Genomic DNA, 19,199 nt, shown 5'->3' with positions numbered 1-19,199 from the left:
GGAATTCACTGGTTTACGATTAAGGCGGAAAAGCGGGAGTGCTCAGCTACGTTTTACGAGACAGTGATTAGAAATGAGCTGTTTTTTGTGCAGCATTGCTGTGTCGCTTTATTGAGTTATCACGCGCATTTTCAGTTTTGGCGAAGGTTTTACACCTAAGACGTAATTTAAACTCGATAAACGTACTTCGGTTTTGTTTATGTCTGACGAAACGTCGTTGATAAACGCAAATGAAAAAATAAACTTAACTTTTTCGAACGCCGCGATAAATAGTCTTTAAATTCTCGTTGCCAGCCTGACCGTCGCATAGCCACGGGTCACTAAAGGTCAACTTGTAGACATCACAACACAGTTAAGATATTTTCGTCATAACGTATCTTCTTTATTTTTGACAAATCAGTTCAAGAATTAGTACTGAAGGACTGCATACTGCTAAAAACTGTTTCAAAATGTCATTAGATGGTGGTTTTTGCGAAACAAAGTTCAGTGAAAAACAAGTTGGTATGTATACCTTTGTAGCAAACGATTTTGTTATATAGTGTCTAATCGTAACAGTTAGGCTTTCTGGCAAAATTTGTGTTTAAAAACTATATCAAGGTCAAAGCAAGAGATTAAATTAAAAGTATTTTCCCCGTTCTTTTTTCACCAATTTTTCTGTAATTTTATGACAATAATAATGCAAACAGAATACGGACCAAAAACATATAAAGTTAAGTTAATGCTTTGTGAAATACTTGTCTTTAAAAATCTAAAAATAACTGCAACATAGGTTTACCGTAAATCCGCACAAACACGCGTGAGGGGGACCCATTCGTTTTTGCTTGCAAAAACAATCATATATGTAGACAAATTTGTGTATAGTATAGTAACTTGATAAATGTCGTATATAATATATATAATGGACGTATATCAGAGAGCCACTTTTCTAGTTTTAAATTTAGTTCAGTAAGAAGAGTTTGTTTGGAAATTAAACTCACCTGTTTGTTTTTGTAGCTCTCATCGATTTATTAAATATACTATCCTGATATAAGTTATATTTTCAGAGTGTGGTGATCCCCCTATTGTTACTGATGGAACTTTCACCCCAGCACCTCCATACACACCAACGGATACAATTACTTATACTTGCGCTAATACACATACACTTGAAGGACGTAGTACAATTACATGTCAAGAAGATGGAAGATGGACTCCTGGTCCAGCATGTGTTTTAATAGGTAAGTATTTGAAAAACATTTGCCGTGTAGCACTTAGGAACTTGCCGTGTAACACTGAGGAGTGTTCAACTGGTAGGTAGAAATGCAGTTTTTAGCAGATTAAGATTTTTTGAATCGTAGATGCCAAACTGATTGGAGTAGACATTTATCTTATATCCTAACATGCGTTTTTGTCAGCGTGTGGTGATCCCCCTACTACTGGTAATAGAACTTTCACCACAAAACTGATTTGGATAGACATTTATCTTTTTACGTATTTTTTTGTTTATCCACCATTCGGGAAATACGGCAAAACGACAGATGGCACACTATTTCGGTCGTTATTTTTAACATTGTATCCGCTTGCAGGATTGTTTAGGCATACGAACATTCCATAATGTTAGATGACGTATGTAAGAGTTGCCCGTACATGATGACTTTTATGGATGTTCCGCAGGACCTCTATCATATAATAATTTCAGATCAACTGGAACTAATTGCATATAATAATTATGGGTCCCCTTCCCTGAAGGGGACACATATTGTTTTTGTCCGTATTTTTTTCTTTTTTTTTTCATTCTTCTTTTTTTTTTCTTTTTTTCTTTTTTTTGTCTAACGCTGGTTTGTGAGACGCGTTTGTTCAAGAAAGTGTGCTTTGAATTGATTCAAATGGACAGAGGTGTTAGTTAATAATCCAAACTTGGTCCTCCCGAAGTTTGACCCCGATTGACCCAGCGGTTCACCAACTGGCCTCGAAAACGTAAAACTGTTAAAGCGGCTGTAGTGACTAAAGTACAGCATCTTGGAGTTTCATGCTTTGTTGTTTGATGCAATGTAAGGTTATTTAAAGAATTTGGTGTCTTTTTACGGATTCACCCATTCTTCACCCTTTAAACCCGAAATATTCGGTTTCAGTTTTTGGCCAGAAATGCAAGCCCTAACATGCGTTTTTGTCAGCGTGTAGTGATCCCCCAACTACTGGTGATAGAACTTTCACCCCAAAACTGATTTGGATAGACATTTATCTTTTTACGTATTTTTTTGTTGATCCCCATTCGGGAAATACGGCAAAACGACAGATGGCACACTATTTTTTGTCGTTATTTTTAACATTGTATCCGCTTGCAGGATTGTTTAGGCGTACGAACATTCCATAATGTTAGATGACGTATGTAACAGTTGCCCGTACATGATGACTTTTATGGACGTTCCGCAGGACTTCTATCATATAATAATTTTAGATCAACTGGAACTAGTTGCATATAACTAATTATGGGTCCCCTTCCCTGAAGGGGTCACATATTGTTTTTGTCCGTATTTTTTTTCTTTTTTTTTTTTCATTCTTCTTTTTTCTTTTTTTTTGTCTAACGCTGGTTTGTGAGACGCGTTTGTTCAAGAAAGTGTGCTTTGGATTGATTCAAATGGACAGAGATGTTAGTTAATAATCCAAATTTGATCCTCCTGAAGTTTGACCCCGATTGACCCAGCGGTTCACCAACAGGCCCCGAAAACGTAAAACTGTTAAAGCGGCTGTACTGACTAAAGTACAGTGTCTTGGAGTTTCATGCTTTGTTGTTTGATGCAATGTAAGGTTATTTAAAGAATTTTGTGTCTTTTTACGGATTCACCCATTCTTCACCCTTTAAACCCGAAATATTCGGTTTCAGTTTTTGGCCAGAAATGCAAGCCCTATGGTGCAGAAATATTTGAAAATGTTAGCAATTGTTTAAGCAGGGTATTCGTTTAGTATTTAAAATTTTGCCAGTTACCTTTACAAACCGTAATATGTGTACGCTATCAGTCAGATATAAGTCCCGAGGGAGGAATTCACTGGTTTATGATTAAGGCGGCAAAGCGGGAGTGCTCAGCTAGACGTCCGGACAGACGTTTTACGAGACAGTGATTAGAAATGAGCTGTTTTTTGTGCAGCATTGCTGTGTCGCTTCATTGAGTTATCACGCGCATTTTCAGTTTTGGCGAAGGTTTTACACCTAAGACGTAATTTAAACTCGATAAACGTACTTCGGTTTTGTTTGTGTCTGGCAAAACGTCGTTGGTCAACGTAAATGAAAAAAATTAACCCTTTTGGAATGCCGCGATAAATAGTCTTTAAATTCTCGTTGTCAGCTTGACCGTCGCATAGCTACGGGTCACTAAAGGTCAACTTGTAGGCATCACAACACAGTTAAGATATTTTCGTCATGACGTATCTTCTTTATTTTTGACAAATCAGTTCAAGAATTAGTACTTAAGACTGCATACTGCTAAAAACTGTTTCAAGAGGTCATTAAATGGTGGTTTTTGCGAAACAAAGTTCAGTGAAAAACAAGTTGGTATGTATACCTTTGTAGCAAACGATTTTGTTATATAGTGTCTAATCGTAACAGTTAGGCTTTCTGGCAAAATTTGTGTTTAAAAACTGTATCAAGGTCAAAGCAAGAGATTAAATTGAAAGTATTTTCCCCGTTCTTTTTTCACCGATTTTTCTGTAATTTTATGACAATAATAATGCAAACAGAATACGGACAAAAAACATTTAAAGTTAAGTTAATGCTTTGTGAAATATTTGTCTTTAAAAATCTAAAAATAACTGCAACATAGGTTTACCGTAAATCCGCACAAACACGCGTGAGGGGGACCCATTCGTTTTTGCTTGCAAAAGCAATCATATATGTAGATAAAATTGTGTATAGTATAGTAACTTGATAAATATCGTATATAATATATATAACGGAAGTGTATCAGAAAGCCAATTTTCTAGTTTTACATTTAATTCAAGAAGAGTTTGTTTGGAAATTAAACTCACCTGTTTGTTTTTGTAGCTCTCATCGCTTCATTAAATATACTATCCTGATATAAGTTATATTTTCAGAGTGTAGTGATCCCCCTACTGTTGCTGATGGAACTTTCACCCCAGCACCTCCCTACACACCAACGGATACAATTACTTATACTTGCGCTAATACACATACACTTGAAGGACGTAGTACAATTACATGTCAAGAAGATGGAAGATGGACTCCTGGTCCAGCATGTGTTTTAATAGGTAAGTATTTGAAAAACATTTGCCGTGTAACACTGAGGAGTGTTCAACTGGTAGGTAGAAATGCCGTTTTTGGCAGATTACGATTTTTCAAATCGTAGATACAAAACTGATTAGAGTAGACATTTATCTTATATCCTAACATGCGTTTTTGTCAGCGTTTGGTGACCCCCCTACTATTGCCGTTAGAACTTTCACTCGAAAACAACTAAAAACAGTTGCTTTCACCCGCTTCATTGAATATACTATCCTGATATAAGTTATTTTTAGAGTGTGGTGATCCCCCTACTATTGCTGATGGAACTTTCACTCCAGCACCTCCCTACACACCAACGGATACTATTACTTATACTTGTACTAATTCTACACATACACTTGAGGGAAATGGTACAATTACGTGTCAAGAAGATGGAATATGGACGACCGGTCCAGCCTGCGTTTTAATAGGTATGTACATAAAACACATTCAGTTTTGTTTGGCAAAAACAAACCAATAACACCCATGGTGGTTGTTGGTTTAACTTTGACATGAATGATACAACCAGAGTAAGTTTAGGTGTTTTAGTAGAATAAATATTTCCACTTTTTTACTTTTTGCACATTATCATCTGTATACTTTATATAATTGAATATATTTTTCAGGTTGTGATTTTTTATCTTGTTTTACAAAATCTTGACTAAATGTGTTTCTTTTATTGTTATTATTTTCTTTTATACTCAGTTTGCAATAACCGTCAATCATTATGGGTCCCCTTCCCTGAAGGGGACACATATTGTTTTTGTCCGTATTTTTTTTTCTTTTTTTCTTTTTTCTGTCTAACGCTGGTTTGTGAGACGCATTTGGTCAAGAAAGAGTGCTTCAAATTTATTGAAATTTGGACATATGTTAGATATTAATCCAAACTTGGTCCACCTGAAGTTTGACCCCAAATTACCCAGCGGTTCACCAACAGGCCCCCGAAACGTAAAGTTTTTAACGCTGGTTTGTAACGCTTGTTTAGTGAAGAAAGCGTGCTTCAAATTTATTGAAATTTGGACATATGTTAGATATTAATCCAAACTTGGTCCACCTGAAGTTTGACCCCAAATTACCCAGCGGTTCACCCACAGGCCCCCGAAACGTAAAATTTTTAACGCTGGTTTGTAACGCTTGTTTAGTGAAGAAAGCATGCTTCAAATTTATTGAAATTTGGACATATGTTAGATATTAATCCAAACTTGGTCCACCAGAAGTTTGATCCCAAATTACTCAGTGGTTCACCCACAGGCCCCCGAAACGTAAAATTTTTAATGCTAGTTTGTAATGCTCGTTTAGTAAAGAAAGAGTGCTTCAAATTTATTGAAATTTGGACATATGTTAGATATAAATCTGAACTTGGTCCACCTGAAGTTTGACCCCGAAAGACCCGGCGACACACCCACAGGCCCCCGAAACGTAAATGTATCTAACGCTCATTTGGTCAAGAAAGACACTGTAGGCTGAAGTCCCAAGAGAGTACGTTTACGAATAATAGGGCAGAGCGGGAGGGCTCAGCTTGACGTTGGACAGACGTTTTACGAGACGTCGTTTCGGTGATTAAATCAGCTGTTTTGCACAGCAATGCTATGTCATTTTATTAAGTTATCACTCACATTCTCAGTTTTGACAAAGGTTTCACACCTATGACGTGATTTAAACCTAATAAGCGTTCTTCGGTTTCGTATATGTCAAGCAAAACTTTCTTAAACAAACTAAATATGAAAAAATAAACTTGACTTTTTTGCAGGATAAAAGTTTTTTTTAAATGCTTAGTTTCAGGTTGGCCGCTGCATGACCACGGGTTACTTATAAAGGTCAAATAGTAGGTATTACTAACACAGTTCAGAACTTTCTTACGTCATAACGTAGCGTTTTTTTTTTTTTTGAATCAAATACTCAAGGCATGTATATATTAGGTCAAACGGTGTTGTTGAACACCAAGGACGGCGTGTTATTGAATACGGTGTCAAAAAGTCAAACAGTCGTTTGGTGTGTACACCCTAAAGGTTACAACAGGTCAATGGTACTCGTTTGCGAAACAAAGTTAAATGAAAAACTCGTTTTGCGAAACAAAGTTAAATGAAAAGTTATTTATACACTTGCAGCAAATCGCTTTTTAATTGTCTGTAACACAACTGTTACAGCTTTCTAGAAAAAAATTGTGTTTAAAACCCGACCTTGGACGACAATATCTGGGTCAAAGCAAGAGATTAAATGTAAAGTATTTGTTTCGTTCTTTTTTATTGTTTTTGTAATTATACGACGATAATAGTGCAAAAAATACAAACAAATTTTTTTTATTGTTGGGTTAATGCTTTCTAAAAATTTGTCCTTAAGAATTAGAAAATCACCGCAACATTTGTTTACCATAAATCCGCAAAAACACGCATGTGGGGACCCATTAGTTTTTGTTTACAAAAACAATCATATGTGTAGATCAAATGATATGTATAGTAAATTGTAAATATCGTATAGAATATATAAAATGGAAGTATATCAGAAAGCCACCATTCTAGTTGGTAATGATGTTGTCTATGTGTGGGTTGCATATTTTCTTCTTAAAAATTCTGCCAGTTCTTATCTTCGCTGTTTCTATTATGTTGCAGAGACAACTTGGCTTAGTTGGGATCCATGGTCATTGTGCAGTAAAAACTGTGGGACAGGACAGACGACGAGAACACGCCTATGCAGTACTGGAATAACTGACGACTGTGGAAGTGAAAACTTTGAGAGCTTGCCGTGTAACACTGAGGAGTGTTCAACTGGTAGGTAGAAGTGCAGTTTTTGGCAGATAAAGATTTTTCAAATCGTAGATACAAAACTAATTGGGTTAGACATTTATCTTACATCCTAACATGCTTTTTTGTCAGCGTTTGGTGACCTTCCTCCTAACCATTTATCTGTTTGCTTATGCGTGCGACCATTCCATAATGTTAGATGGTGTATTTTAGAATAGCCCGTCCTTTATAACTATTATAGATCGTCCACAGGATGTCCATTATATTTAGTGACCATCTGGAAATAGTCGCATATAATTCATTTTATATTCGGTACAGTAAGTACAATTTTGTGGAAATTTAACTCACCCTGATGTTTTTTAGCTCTCACCGCTTCAATAAATAAGTTCTTTGTCCTAATACAAGTTATTTTCAGAGTGTGGTGATCCCCCTACAATTGCTGATGGGACTTTTACTCCAGCACCTCCGTACACACCAACCGATACTATTACTTATACTTGCACTAATTCTACACATACACTTGAGGGAAATGGTACAATTACATGCCAAGAAGATGGAATATGGACGACCGGTCCAGCCTGTGTTTTAATAGGTATGTACATAAAACACATTCAGTTTTGTTTGGCAAAAAGAAACCAATAATTGATGGTTTAACTTTGACATAAATGATACAAACCAGAGTAAGTTTAGGTGTTTAAGTAGAATAAATGTTTCAACTTTCTTACTTTTTGCTCATTATCACACCAACACTGTATACTTTTTATAATTGAATATCTTTTGCAGGTTGTGATTTTTTTTATCTTTTTTACAAAATTTTGACTAAATGTGTTTACTTTATTGTTATTATATTCTTTTATGCTCAGTTTGCAATTACCCTGAATCATTGGTAATGATGTTGTCTATGTGTGGGTTGCATATTTTCTTCTTGAAAATACTGCCAGTTCTTATCTTCGCTGTTTCTATTATGTTGCAGAGACAACTTGGCTTAGTTGGGATCCATGGTCATTGTGCAGTAAAAACTGTGGGACAGGACAGACGACGAGAACACGACTTTGCAGTACTGGAATAACTGACGACTGTGGAAGTGAAAACTTAGAGAGCTTGCCGTGTAACACTGAGGAGTGTTCAACTGGTAGGTAGAAATGCAGTTTTTGGCAGATAAAGATTTTTCAAATCGTAGATATAAAACTGATTGGAGTAGACATTTATATAATATCCTAACATACGTTTTTGTGAGCGTGTGGTGATCCCCCTACTATTGCTGATGGAACTTTCAGCCCAAATCAGTTTACATCATTTTTTATCGTTTTTCATTTTGCAGTTTACAGTTGGGGTCCGTGGACAAGCCCGACTCCATGTACAGAACCGTGTGCAGGTGGAACCACAACCAGAATCCGAGTGTGCAGTTCCGGATACACTCTGGATTGTGGACAAAACTCAACAGAAACGCTTCCATGTAACACTCAACCGTGTCCTATTGGTAGGTTATTGTAAAGGTATAAATTATTTAATAAACTAAACTTTGTGTAGAGTTTGTTTGAAAAACAAAATGGATGATTTTGTATTGCTCCAAGCTTAATTACCGTCGATTTTACTTTGCAGTGCGTAACACTGACATGAAAATAAATTGTTACTAAACTTATCCAATTACTCCTGTTGATGTCGGTTGTCTTATATTTTTAGAAAATGTCGAAGTTTAGTTAATGTATAATTTCATTTATTAATATTTATGTATGTTAATACTTAGAGATAGTGTTTTCAAGTTCGTTGAGTTGTAAACATAATGCCTGCTGGCATTCTTTTATTTCGTAATGTCATTTATTGAATAATAACTTTCCGGAGGTTGGAGCGATTGGTCACAGTGGAGCAATTGTCTTGTGAGTTGTGGAAATGGAACAAGCTATCGCCTAAGACTTTGCTATAGCGAATTATGCGAAGGACGTGACACTGAATTTAAGATTTGCGTGGCAAAACCATGCCCGTAAGTATATTACGATTATTTTTTGCGATACATTTATTGACTACACGTAAACTACATCATGTTTTAGTTAAACCATATTTGCTGTTTATATTTTTATCTTCACTCAAAAGCTTCATTGCAAACAAAATGTTAAACGTTCAATTCACAGAGTCTGCGACGAATGTAGGTGCGAAGATAGAGAAGGAGCAAGTTGCGATCGAAGTTACTGTTCGGATAATTCGAGTTACGCAACTGATCTCTGTCCAAAAACTTGCGAATTGTGTCCAGCATGTACTTGTGAAGGTAGGTTTGAGTTTAACACAAGACCATATTTTTTACTTTCACACAAAATCATTTCGTTTTTTCTGTCTTGCGCCGATTTGTTAAAAAAGCGTGCTGCGATTTTTTATATAACACACGAAGTGGGCCGAAGGTAGTCCTGCTAAATTTTGACTCCGATAACCCAGGGGTTCAACCAAAGGTCTCCAAAACGTGAAATTTTGAAACAGTTAAAAAGGCTACATAGCCCAGGTTAAACTTTGTTGGTTGCCTAATAGTTTATTTTGCATTTTTAGCTTTTAGTCAGATTTACCTATTTTTTACGTTATTGCCAAAATGTTCGTTTTTTATGTTTAAGGCCCTTAGTTAAGAAATACAACCGCTAATGTGCTAGAATTCTAAACATTGTTAGTACTGTTTGGCGTTCCAAATTTTAGCTCGATCAGCCCATTATAAGTCTTATAGCTTTGAATATATGTCAACTTTGTATTTCCACGAGTCATGGTGGGAGTGATTGATACGCCTAAGTTACGAAAGGTCACCGGGCAATTTTTTATGATTGTAAATGTTTTGTTACATTGTTATACACTTTTCACACGCTGTAAAGTGGACAATGTTCTCTTTATGATTGGTCTTGCTACTCTGCTGCCTTACAGCCTACAGTAAATTAGTGCTGTGTAGTAAAACAGCGCAGATCTGCTACAAGGTTGCGTGTTTTGTTTATTTTACATTAACGGAAACCATACTTGGTGTATGTGAGTTTTAGTAAAACCACAATAAAACGTCATTATGAGGTTATTTCCGGTTTGGCTACGTCGCGTTGGTAGGTGGTTGTCGTTTAACATCTAGGTTGGGCAAAAAACAATGAAAGACGGTTTGTCGTCGATTTGTCAGTGATTGTTATATTTACTGCCGGAAGTTGCTATTTTAAAACTGGTTTTGGGCATAATATCCTATCCAAAGCAACATTTAATGGTTTAATTATGGGTCCCCTTCTAGAAGGGGACACATATTGTTTTTGTCCGTATTTTTTTTTCTTTTTTTCTTTTTTTCTTTTTTCTGTCTAACGCTGGTTTGTTGTACGTGTTTGGTTGACCCCGAATAACCCAGCGGTTCACCCACAGGCCCCCAAAACGTATTTCTTTATAAACGGCTATACTTACTGAAGTACAGCATCTCTGAGTGATATGTTTTTTTGTTTGGTGCAATATAAGGTATTTGAAAGAATTTTTGTATCTTTTTTTCGATTTACCCACTTTCACCCCTTAAACCCCTAATTTTTCATTTCTGTCTAACGCTGGTTTGTTAAATGCGTTTGGTCAAGAAAGAGTGCTTTAAATGTATTCAAATTTAGACAGATGTTAGTTATTAATTCAACTTTGATCCTCCTGAAGTTTGACCCCAAACGACCCACCGGTTCACCCACAGGCTTCCAAAACGAAAAAAATTAAAAACCGCTGTACTGACCCAAGTACATAATCTGTGGGTTTCATGCTTTGTTGGTTGGTGCAATGTAAGCTATTCTAAAGAATTTTGTAACTTTTTATTGGATTCACCCATTTTACCCTTTAAACCCCAAAATAATAAGTTTTAGGCCCAAAATACAAGACCTAATGTGCTGAAATGTTAAACAATTGTTTGCAGTAGGTTAATCGTTCAGTATTTAAAATTTTGCCTTAATCGGCCAAATAGTTACTTTTACAGCCCATAATATGTGTACGCTGTCAGTCAGATAGACGTATCAACTCTCAAGGTAGTAATTCGCTTGTTTACGATAAAGGCGGGTGAATGCAGCGGGAGTGCTCAGCTTGACGTCCGGTCGGACGTTTTACGACACAGTCTGTGTCGGTAACTAGAAATCAGCTGTTTTTGCGCAGCATGCTAAGTCGTTATATTACGTTATCATGCACATTTTCAGTTTTGGAAAATTGTGTTTAAAAACTAACCTTGAACGACAATATCAAGGACAAAGATTAAATTAAAAGTCTTTTTCCCGTTCTTATTTACTGTTTTTTTTGTAATTATATAACAATAATGATGCAAAAAGAATACGGACAAAACTTTTAAAATTGGGTTATTGCCAAAGTTGGTTAGGTTTTTCCTTAAAAATCTTAAAATAACCAGGATGTTTGTTCAATGTAAATCCGCACAAACGCGCGTGTGGGGACCCATTCGTTTTAGCTTGCAAAAACAATCATATGTGTAGATCAAATGATGTGTATAGTAAATTGGTAAATATCGTATAGAATATATAAAATGGAAGTATATCAGAAAGCCACCTTTCTAGTTTTACGTAATATCAATACTTTGGTTCAGTTAGGTTGTTGATATTATGTATTTGAAATTAGATGTTTGTTCGACTCAATTCAACCAACTTAATTTCAATGGAGAAGCTTCAACAATGTTCACGTGCAGTTCTAAATGCAATTTTACGTCATCTCTTGTTAGAGGAACAGGAATATATACAGAGGATTCTAACGTATGTGCCGCTGCTATACATGATGGTCAAAATACAGGTTAGATTTGCAGATAAACAATTACTGTGATATCGGTAGCGTACCTTTACTTTCTTGCGCAAGTTTTTTTTTTCGATGGAAATACTCATCCAAAAGACAAGCTATAGGATCATTATCAATGTTTTGCATTTCTCCAACAGGTCATCATTATCTGTGTTGAGCTTAGTTTATGTCGCGCAGTGAATAAATTTGTAGCAGCAAAACAGCACTAGAACAGTTACCAAGCCAAAATAGCTTCTCCACGAAATAGTCAAAGGAGAAATTGATGGATCAGACATCAGAGTCGGGCCGGGTTAGGGATTGGTTTCTTGAAACAAATTGGCTTGATTCGGGCCTGAGTTTTTAAATAATTTTACCCAGCAAAGTAGTAGGTCGCTGGGCTTGTTTGTTCAAGACCTTTGAATGTTCTTGTCTATTGCGTTTGTTGTCTTCTGTATTGGCGAAGGCAGTAATATATAGACATGGCAATCAAACTTCTGGACTTAAACGGGCTTTCTAAAAAAAACACATTCAGTTTCGGGCCCGGTTCGGGCCCGGTTCGGGCTCCAATTTCAGGCCCGTTTACAACTCTGTGGTGGATAGCTACATTATTAGCACCGGGCGTTAGTGGCAGTAGTTGGCTTTAGGATAGTATGTGACATTTTAGTGTCGTTAATTCAGGTATAGCTTAGTTAAATTGAGCTGATAAAAATACCACCGCATTTTCCCGATATTTGTACATTCTTATCCAAAAATAATTATTTGCAGAATCGGTTTTAATTTTTATAACTAAAATCTTTGCCACCACCATCAGAAAAATGCAGTACTATTCTTCTGCTTATCTGCTTTTTTGAAAGTGTGTTCCTTTACAGTGTATCACGTGAAGTTTGAGATTGTATGAATTGCACTAAGTCAGACGGTGTACTCAACTATCGATACTTTCCATGCAAACAGCAAAACATTATGGTCTTGTAGACACCAGACTGCAGCATCAAGTCGAGTAATTTTGTTAGTTAAACGAACTGCAATATGTGACAGAAAAGGCGTGTATGTGCAAATAAGATCAGATGAAACGTACAAAAAACAGAATGCATGGACAGATAGGTAACGTACATATATGAAGTGCACTTTGTATAATGTTTGCATAAGTTTATTTAAAATATGGTTTAGTGTTTAAAACTAGGAATGTGGGCCCAAGGGTACTAATTTGTTAGTATCGTTAGTGTAATGATGGTGGTAAAAAAAGATATAGTCGTTCACTACATATTCAGTAACCACAAACACATGCATCGTGTGTATTCCTTATGTTCTAAAGTTTGTAAAGTAATCTAAACGACCTTTTTTATATTTTTATAAAAAATATTTTTAATATTTATGGGTCCCCTTCCTTGAAGGGGACTCATATTGTTTTGTCTATATTTTTTTTATTTTTTCTTTCTTTTATTCTTTCTTTTTTTCTTTCTAACGCAGATTTGTTCCCACGTTTTGGTCAAGAAAGAATGGTTCAAACTTTTTCAAATTTTCACACTTTACAGATATTGGTCTAAAGATGGTCCATGTGAATTTTGACCCCGTTTGATACCTCGGTTTACACACAGCCCCCCAAAACGTGAAATTTTTAGCGCGGAATTGTTCCTACGTTTTGGTCAAGAAAGAATGGTTCAAACTTTTTCAAATTTTCACACTTTACAGATATTGGTCTAAAGATGGTCCATGTGAATTTTGACCCCGTTTGATACCTCGGTTTACCCACAGCCCCCCAAAACGTGAAATTTTTAGCGCGGATTTGTTCCTACGTTTTGGTCAAGAAAGAATGGTTCAAACTTTTTCAAATTTACACACATTATAGGTATTGGTCTAAAGATGGTCCATGTGAATTTTGACCCCGTTTGATCCCTTGGTTCACCCACAGCCCCTCAAAATGTGACATTTTTAGCGCGGCTATTGTTCCCACGTTTTGGTCAAGAAAGAATGGTTCAAACGTTTTCAAATTTACACACGTTACAGATATTGGTCTGAAGATGATCCTTGTGAATTTTGACCCCGTATGACCCAGAGGTTCACCCACAGTCCCCCGAAACGTAAATGTGTCTAACGCTCGTTTGGTCAAGAAAGACACTGTAGGCAGAAGTACCAAGAGAGTAACTCAATGGTTTACGATGGGTTTAGCTTGACGTCGGACAGACGTTTTACGAGACGTCGTTTCAGTGATTAGAAATCAGCTGTTTTGCACAGCAATGCTATGTCTTTTATTAAGTTATCACTCAAATTTTTAGTTTTGGCGAAGGTTTTACACCTATGACGTAATTTAAGCCTAATAACCGTGCTTCGGTTTTGTATATGTCAAGAAAAACTTTGTTAATAAAAGTTAAGATGAAAAAATTAACTTTTTGCCAAATAAGTGTTTTTTAAATGCTCGCTGTCAGGTTGGCCGCCGCATGATCACGGGTTACTTAAGGTCAACTAGTCGGTATTACAAGCACAGCTCAGACCTTTCTTCATAACGTAGCGTTTTTTTGACAATCAATTTAGGAGTCAATACTCAAGACATGTATAAATTAGACTTAACAGTATTGTTGAACACGAATGACGGCGTGCTATTGAAAACGGTGTCAAAAGGTCAAACAGTCGTTTTTCGTGTGCACCCTGAGAGATTACTACAGGTCAATGGTACTCGTTTTGGGAAACAAAGTTAAATGAAAAACAATTTGTTATGTATACACTTGTAGCAAATTGCTTTTTAATTTAAAGTGTCTGTAACACAACTGTTACAGCTTTCTAAAAAAAATTGTGTTCAAAACCCGACCTTGGAGGACTATATCTGGGTCAAAGCAAGAGATTAGATTTAAGTCTTTGTTACGTTTTTTTAATGTTTTTGTAATTACATGACGATAATAGTGCAAAAAGAATACGAACGATTTTTTTATTGTTGGGTTAATGCTTTCAAAAAATTTGTCCTTAAGAATGTAAAAATCACCGCAACATTTGTTTACTGAAAATCCGCACAAACGCGCGTGTGGGGACCCATTAGTTTTTGTTTACAAAAACAATCATATGTGTATAGATCAAATGATGTGTATAATAAATTGGTAAATATCGTATAGAATATATAAAATGGAAGTATATCAGAAAGCCACTCTTCTAGTTTTATTCTATAAGGTATTTAATTGACTTGTGGACGTGTATTGTACGATAATATGGTTACAAAAAGAACAGCTCGCGGTCATGAACTATGTCATTACTATACCAAGGTTTTTTTTTAGGTTTGGTTTGAGTGACCGCTAAGTAGTTTTAAGAGACCGCAAGTGTTTCATTTAAATACCAAAAAATAGCCATATTTGCTTAAACCTTAAACGAATTATTTATTAGGCTACTGGCAAATTTTGGGAAACCGCTGGACCGTTTCGGTCCCCCCAAAACACCTTTAAAAAAACACTGACTATACCTGTAAGTAAACAGAGCAGTTTTTCGAGCTTCGTTTACTGCGACAATATCGGTGTAGATAGTATTTACATCATAAAGTCAAAGAATAGATCTGCACAGACTGCGAAACTTGTGTTCTTTTTTGTAGATAAACTATTTTCTGTGACTATGCTCGCTGGTATGCCATCATACTTTGGAAGCACCCAGAATGGAATAACCAGCATGTCGTTCGCAGCGCCGTTGGTGCCGTTGGTGCGGTTGGTGTGGTTGAGGCCGCTGTTTAGGCCGAAGTTACCGCGGATATTCTCATTTGTGTTTGGAGGTAAGTAAGCATGTTTCATGTTGAAGAGTAATTTGCAACTCTACGATGCCGCTTCGAAATTGAGTAGCCCTCTATATGCTTAGGTTTTTCCGACATATTGTGTAAGCTGTCTGCAATTAATTCCACTGGTTAGAGTTATACTGATAATTTGTACCCACAAAGTCTATAAAAGCAACAATTTGATATCACTTTATTTAAACTTATTTTTATTTTAATATTGGGGGGGGGGGGGGGGGGTTCGGACGCCCCCCCCCCCCCCCTTTCAAAAAGTTGTGCGTTAATTAAATGGCCCAAATCGTTTCCGTTTACCGCTAATAACAGGGAGTCGTTATCTCAAAGCCCTGAGCCTTCAATCTCTTGTATTCACTTGTTATCTAATCGCCAATTGTGACGTAACAAGCGTTTAACAAGGAGTTTTATGCGCTAACAATCGGAAAGTTGCGTTCCGGCTAGAACGCTGGTTGCAATTTCTTGGTTGGTGCTTAGCGTTTATCTTGCAGCTGCAGTTTTGCTGAGTAAGCTAGATAGCAGCGGCGACATCAGGAAACTACAAAGCTGTCGCGAAAATTATTTGTTCTTTCTGTCAAATGGACTTGGTGGCAGTTTGACGTGTGAATTACGTATTCAGTCTCGTGCGGTCTAGCGTGTTTGTGTGGGAAATTTTCTAAACAGATTTAATGACGTCATTAGGGAAGTTCCCAAAATAAAATGTTTGACCCCCTCCTTTAAAAATTTCTGGATACGCCCCTGAACACAAGGTGAAATTACTTTGTTGCATAGCAAATTTTCCCAATTACAAGTAAATTTCGCATTTAATTCTAGCCGTACTATTGTTAGCTCGCAGCAAAATATCACCGGGAGCATTAATCCCCCAAAAATACATAATAATTACACTCGTTTTCCAGTACCTTTGAAGTCCAAGCGTATCTGCGGGCCAAACAACCTTTAATAATTGGGCCGCACTTGAACGAAGCCCGCAGGTTGCACACCCCTATTCTACTGCAACCTTATTTGATAACTAATCGTGCGACTGTATAGCGTCGAATTGCACGGGCTGTGGGTTATGCAATGCACTTTTATTTCATCACAAATTATAATAGAAGCGCTCGCTTACTTTTAGACGTACTAAATTTGTGTTTTGTTTGAGACATTAGCATTTGGTTGTTAACACAATCCTTCGTTTTTCTGGGTAATAAATAGTTAACCTCGACAAAATATTCACTTTTGAACTGCGAATGTCGTAGAAAATTGCTAAGTGGCCGCTACGAAAAATGTATCAGAAACTTGGTTCCGATAATTATTAGATAAATACATGTGTTTTGAAGATCCATGTGTCAAACGAGGCGAACAAATGAAGTTCCACGGAAGAAAGTTCATCCGATTTGAATGTCCGAAAGGTTGCCTTGCAAAAGTGAAACATCTTTGGGGTTCTAGGATTTACACAGACGACTCGTACATTTGTGCAGCTGCAATACATGACGCACAATTAACAAGTAAAATGTTGTTTGATTACATAAGATTTTCAATGGCTTGTAAACCTAACTTTTGCATACCTTCATAGTAAATATTTACTGATTGCCACCAAAAGTGATCGTCGGATTATTTTTTAAGAAACTGTTTCATTTTTTCGACATCAGGAATTCGCGATTAATGTCCGAGGATTTGACCCACCAGCTTAGTCAGTTAGGGAATCAACAAAACGTTATATTGTGTGCTTGCGAACACACTACTACCACCTGCTGTTTTTCAGATGCTGGTGGACCTGTTACTGTTCATAAACTTGTTGGAATGAAGTCGTATATAGGAGTGTTTCGTAATGGAATTGATAGTAAGCCGAGGGGAAAGTTTAAGGGATCTTTCGCTTTTGAAGGTAAAACATTTTTTGTGAAATACATTTTTCCAAGTTTAATGCAATCATGATGGACTTTTTTAACAAACAATAAGAAGTAATGGCATATTTTGTGTAATCAGTTAACTTTAACCTCTATCATTCCCTGTCCTATTTTATCAACCAATTGTATCTTGCGAACCCTTATTCACAAAAAAATCCTGTTTTATAATCACTAGACTAAACTCTCTTACTAGCAACAACGATAAGTTACATAGAAGATTTCCATTTATTGATGGTTCGTATTTTTCCTTTTGTGTTTTGTGTTTTTATTCTCCCTAACTCATCACCTAAGACTAAATTGTTAAAAATGTTAATGTGTTTTGTCCCTTAGACCAGGTTTCGCCAATCTTTAGCACTCTAAGAGCCATTCGGACTAATTTTACAGTAAAAAAACAACGATGGAGCCACAAATCTGTTTTGAAATTTGAAATGAAAAGCCAGTGCGAAAACGTTTTTTGTCTAACGACTTTCGACTTTTGGTTGTTAGTTAGATTCTTGCATTAGGCACACTTGTTAAACTAGTCTCGTCAGCAGTAAAAGCATTTGAAATTGAAACTTTCTACGTTCCCACGTAGCAATTTCTAAGTTTATGACTTATCATTACACAAATATTAAAAAAAAAAAATTAAAATTTAATCAACTATTCCACACACTATTTGTCTGTATTGAGGTTTTTCAAGAATACGGATTCTTATTAATCTATTCGACCAGTTTAAAGCCGAAATTACTTCTGAATTTTAACACAGGTTGCCACTTTAATTTTTTATGTGAGGCTACAGGACTTATAGGGTTACTTGAAGGGGGCTATGAGGCCAAAAAGTTCCATCAGGAGTCCACGGTCCACTAAAGGTTTAGAACCACTGTACTAGTATATAACAGTTTGAAGGTGCATCAGTCTAAACAGAAGTTTTGACCTGCAGTCATTGTTTCAAACTTGTAGTGCAGCACGGTATATATGTTTCGACTTTTGGGTGTTTACACTTGAGGTTGTGTCAAGAAACGAACCCGAACCGAAAAGCCCGGCCCGACTCACAACTCTGACGTGATTTGTTTGGACCACCGAACAAAGGGACCGTTACAAAAAAAATCAGAAAGTTCCTTTAAGATAATTTAAAAAAACATAAAAAGATAGAATACCCGAATGGACTGTTTTACAGATATGTGCTTCAAACAAGGCGACCAAATAAGTTTCCATGACGGACAAGATTCCCTACAATTTGCATGTCCAAAAGGTTGCTATGCACCTGTGACTCGCCTTTGGGGTTCTAGGATTTACACAGACGACTCGTACATTTGTGCAGCTGCAATACATGACGGACGAATCACAAGTAAAAAATGTGTTTAATTGCGTAAGATTTTCAATGTCTTGCACAGCTAGGCCTTCATCGTGAAAATCTATTGATTGTCAGCAAAAGTGATCGTCACATCTATGTTTAAGAAACGTTGTCATTTTTTCGTCGTCAGGATTTCGCGATTAACGTACGAGGATTTGTTCCATCGACTTACACAGTTATGGGATCAACAAAACGTTATATTGTGTGCTTGCGAAAACACTACTACCGCCTGCTTTTTTTAGATATGGGTGGAAGTTTTACTGTTTATAAACTTGGTGGAATGAAGTCGTATATAGGAGTGCTACGTAATGGAATAGTTAGTAACTCAAGAGGAAAGTTTAAGGGATCTTTCGCTTTTGAAGGTAAATATTTTTTGTGTGAAATACATTTTTCCAAGTTTAATGCAATCATGATGGACTTTTTTAACAAACAATAAGAAGTAATGGCATATTTTGTATAATCAGTTAACTTTAAGCTTTATCAATCCTTGTTCTCTTTT

General features: G+C 36.4%; 1 protein-coding gene across 1 annotated transcript in view; it reads left to right on the top strand.

The window, feature by feature from the left end:
- The window catches only part of LOC145215465 (uncharacterized), a 45,985-nt gene that overhangs the window by 19,421 nt on the left and 7,365 nt on the right, over nt 1-19,199 (top strand). The window contains exons 6-20 of the mRNA XM_080084166.1: nt 1,044-1,217; nt 4,069-4,242; nt 4,510-4,686; nt 6,865-7,023; nt 7,412-7,588; nt 7,970-8,128; nt 8,318-8,476; nt 8,839-8,977; nt 9,126-9,259; nt 11,584-11,751; nt 15,302-15,475; nt 16,801-16,968; nt 17,226-17,345; nt 18,524-18,694; nt 18,943-19,062. Of these exons, the coding sequence (XP_079940292.1) occupies nt 1,044-1,217; nt 4,069-4,242; nt 4,510-4,686; nt 6,865-7,023; nt 7,412-7,588; nt 7,970-8,128; nt 8,318-8,476; nt 8,839-8,977; nt 9,126-9,259; nt 11,584-11,751; nt 15,302-15,475; nt 16,801-16,968; nt 17,226-17,345; nt 18,524-18,694; nt 18,943-19,062 (2,373 nt within the window). The remainder of the gene's footprint in view (nt 1-1,043; nt 1,218-4,068; nt 4,243-4,509; nt 4,687-6,864; nt 7,024-7,411; nt 7,589-7,969; nt 8,129-8,317; nt 8,477-8,838; nt 8,978-9,125; nt 9,260-11,583; nt 11,752-15,301; nt 15,476-16,800; nt 16,969-17,225; nt 17,346-18,523; nt 18,695-18,942; nt 19,063-19,199) is intronic.

The sequence above is a fragment of the Phallusia mammillata genome, chromosome 2 (genome assembly GCF_965637545.1).
Source record: "Phallusia mammillata chromosome 2, kaPhaMamm4.hap1.1, whole genome shotgun sequence".
Lineage (NCBI taxonomy): Eukaryota > Metazoa > Chordata > Ascidiacea > Phlebobranchia > Ascidiidae > Phallusia > Phallusia mammillata.
This window is presented reverse-complemented; position numbering and strand designations above follow the sequence as displayed.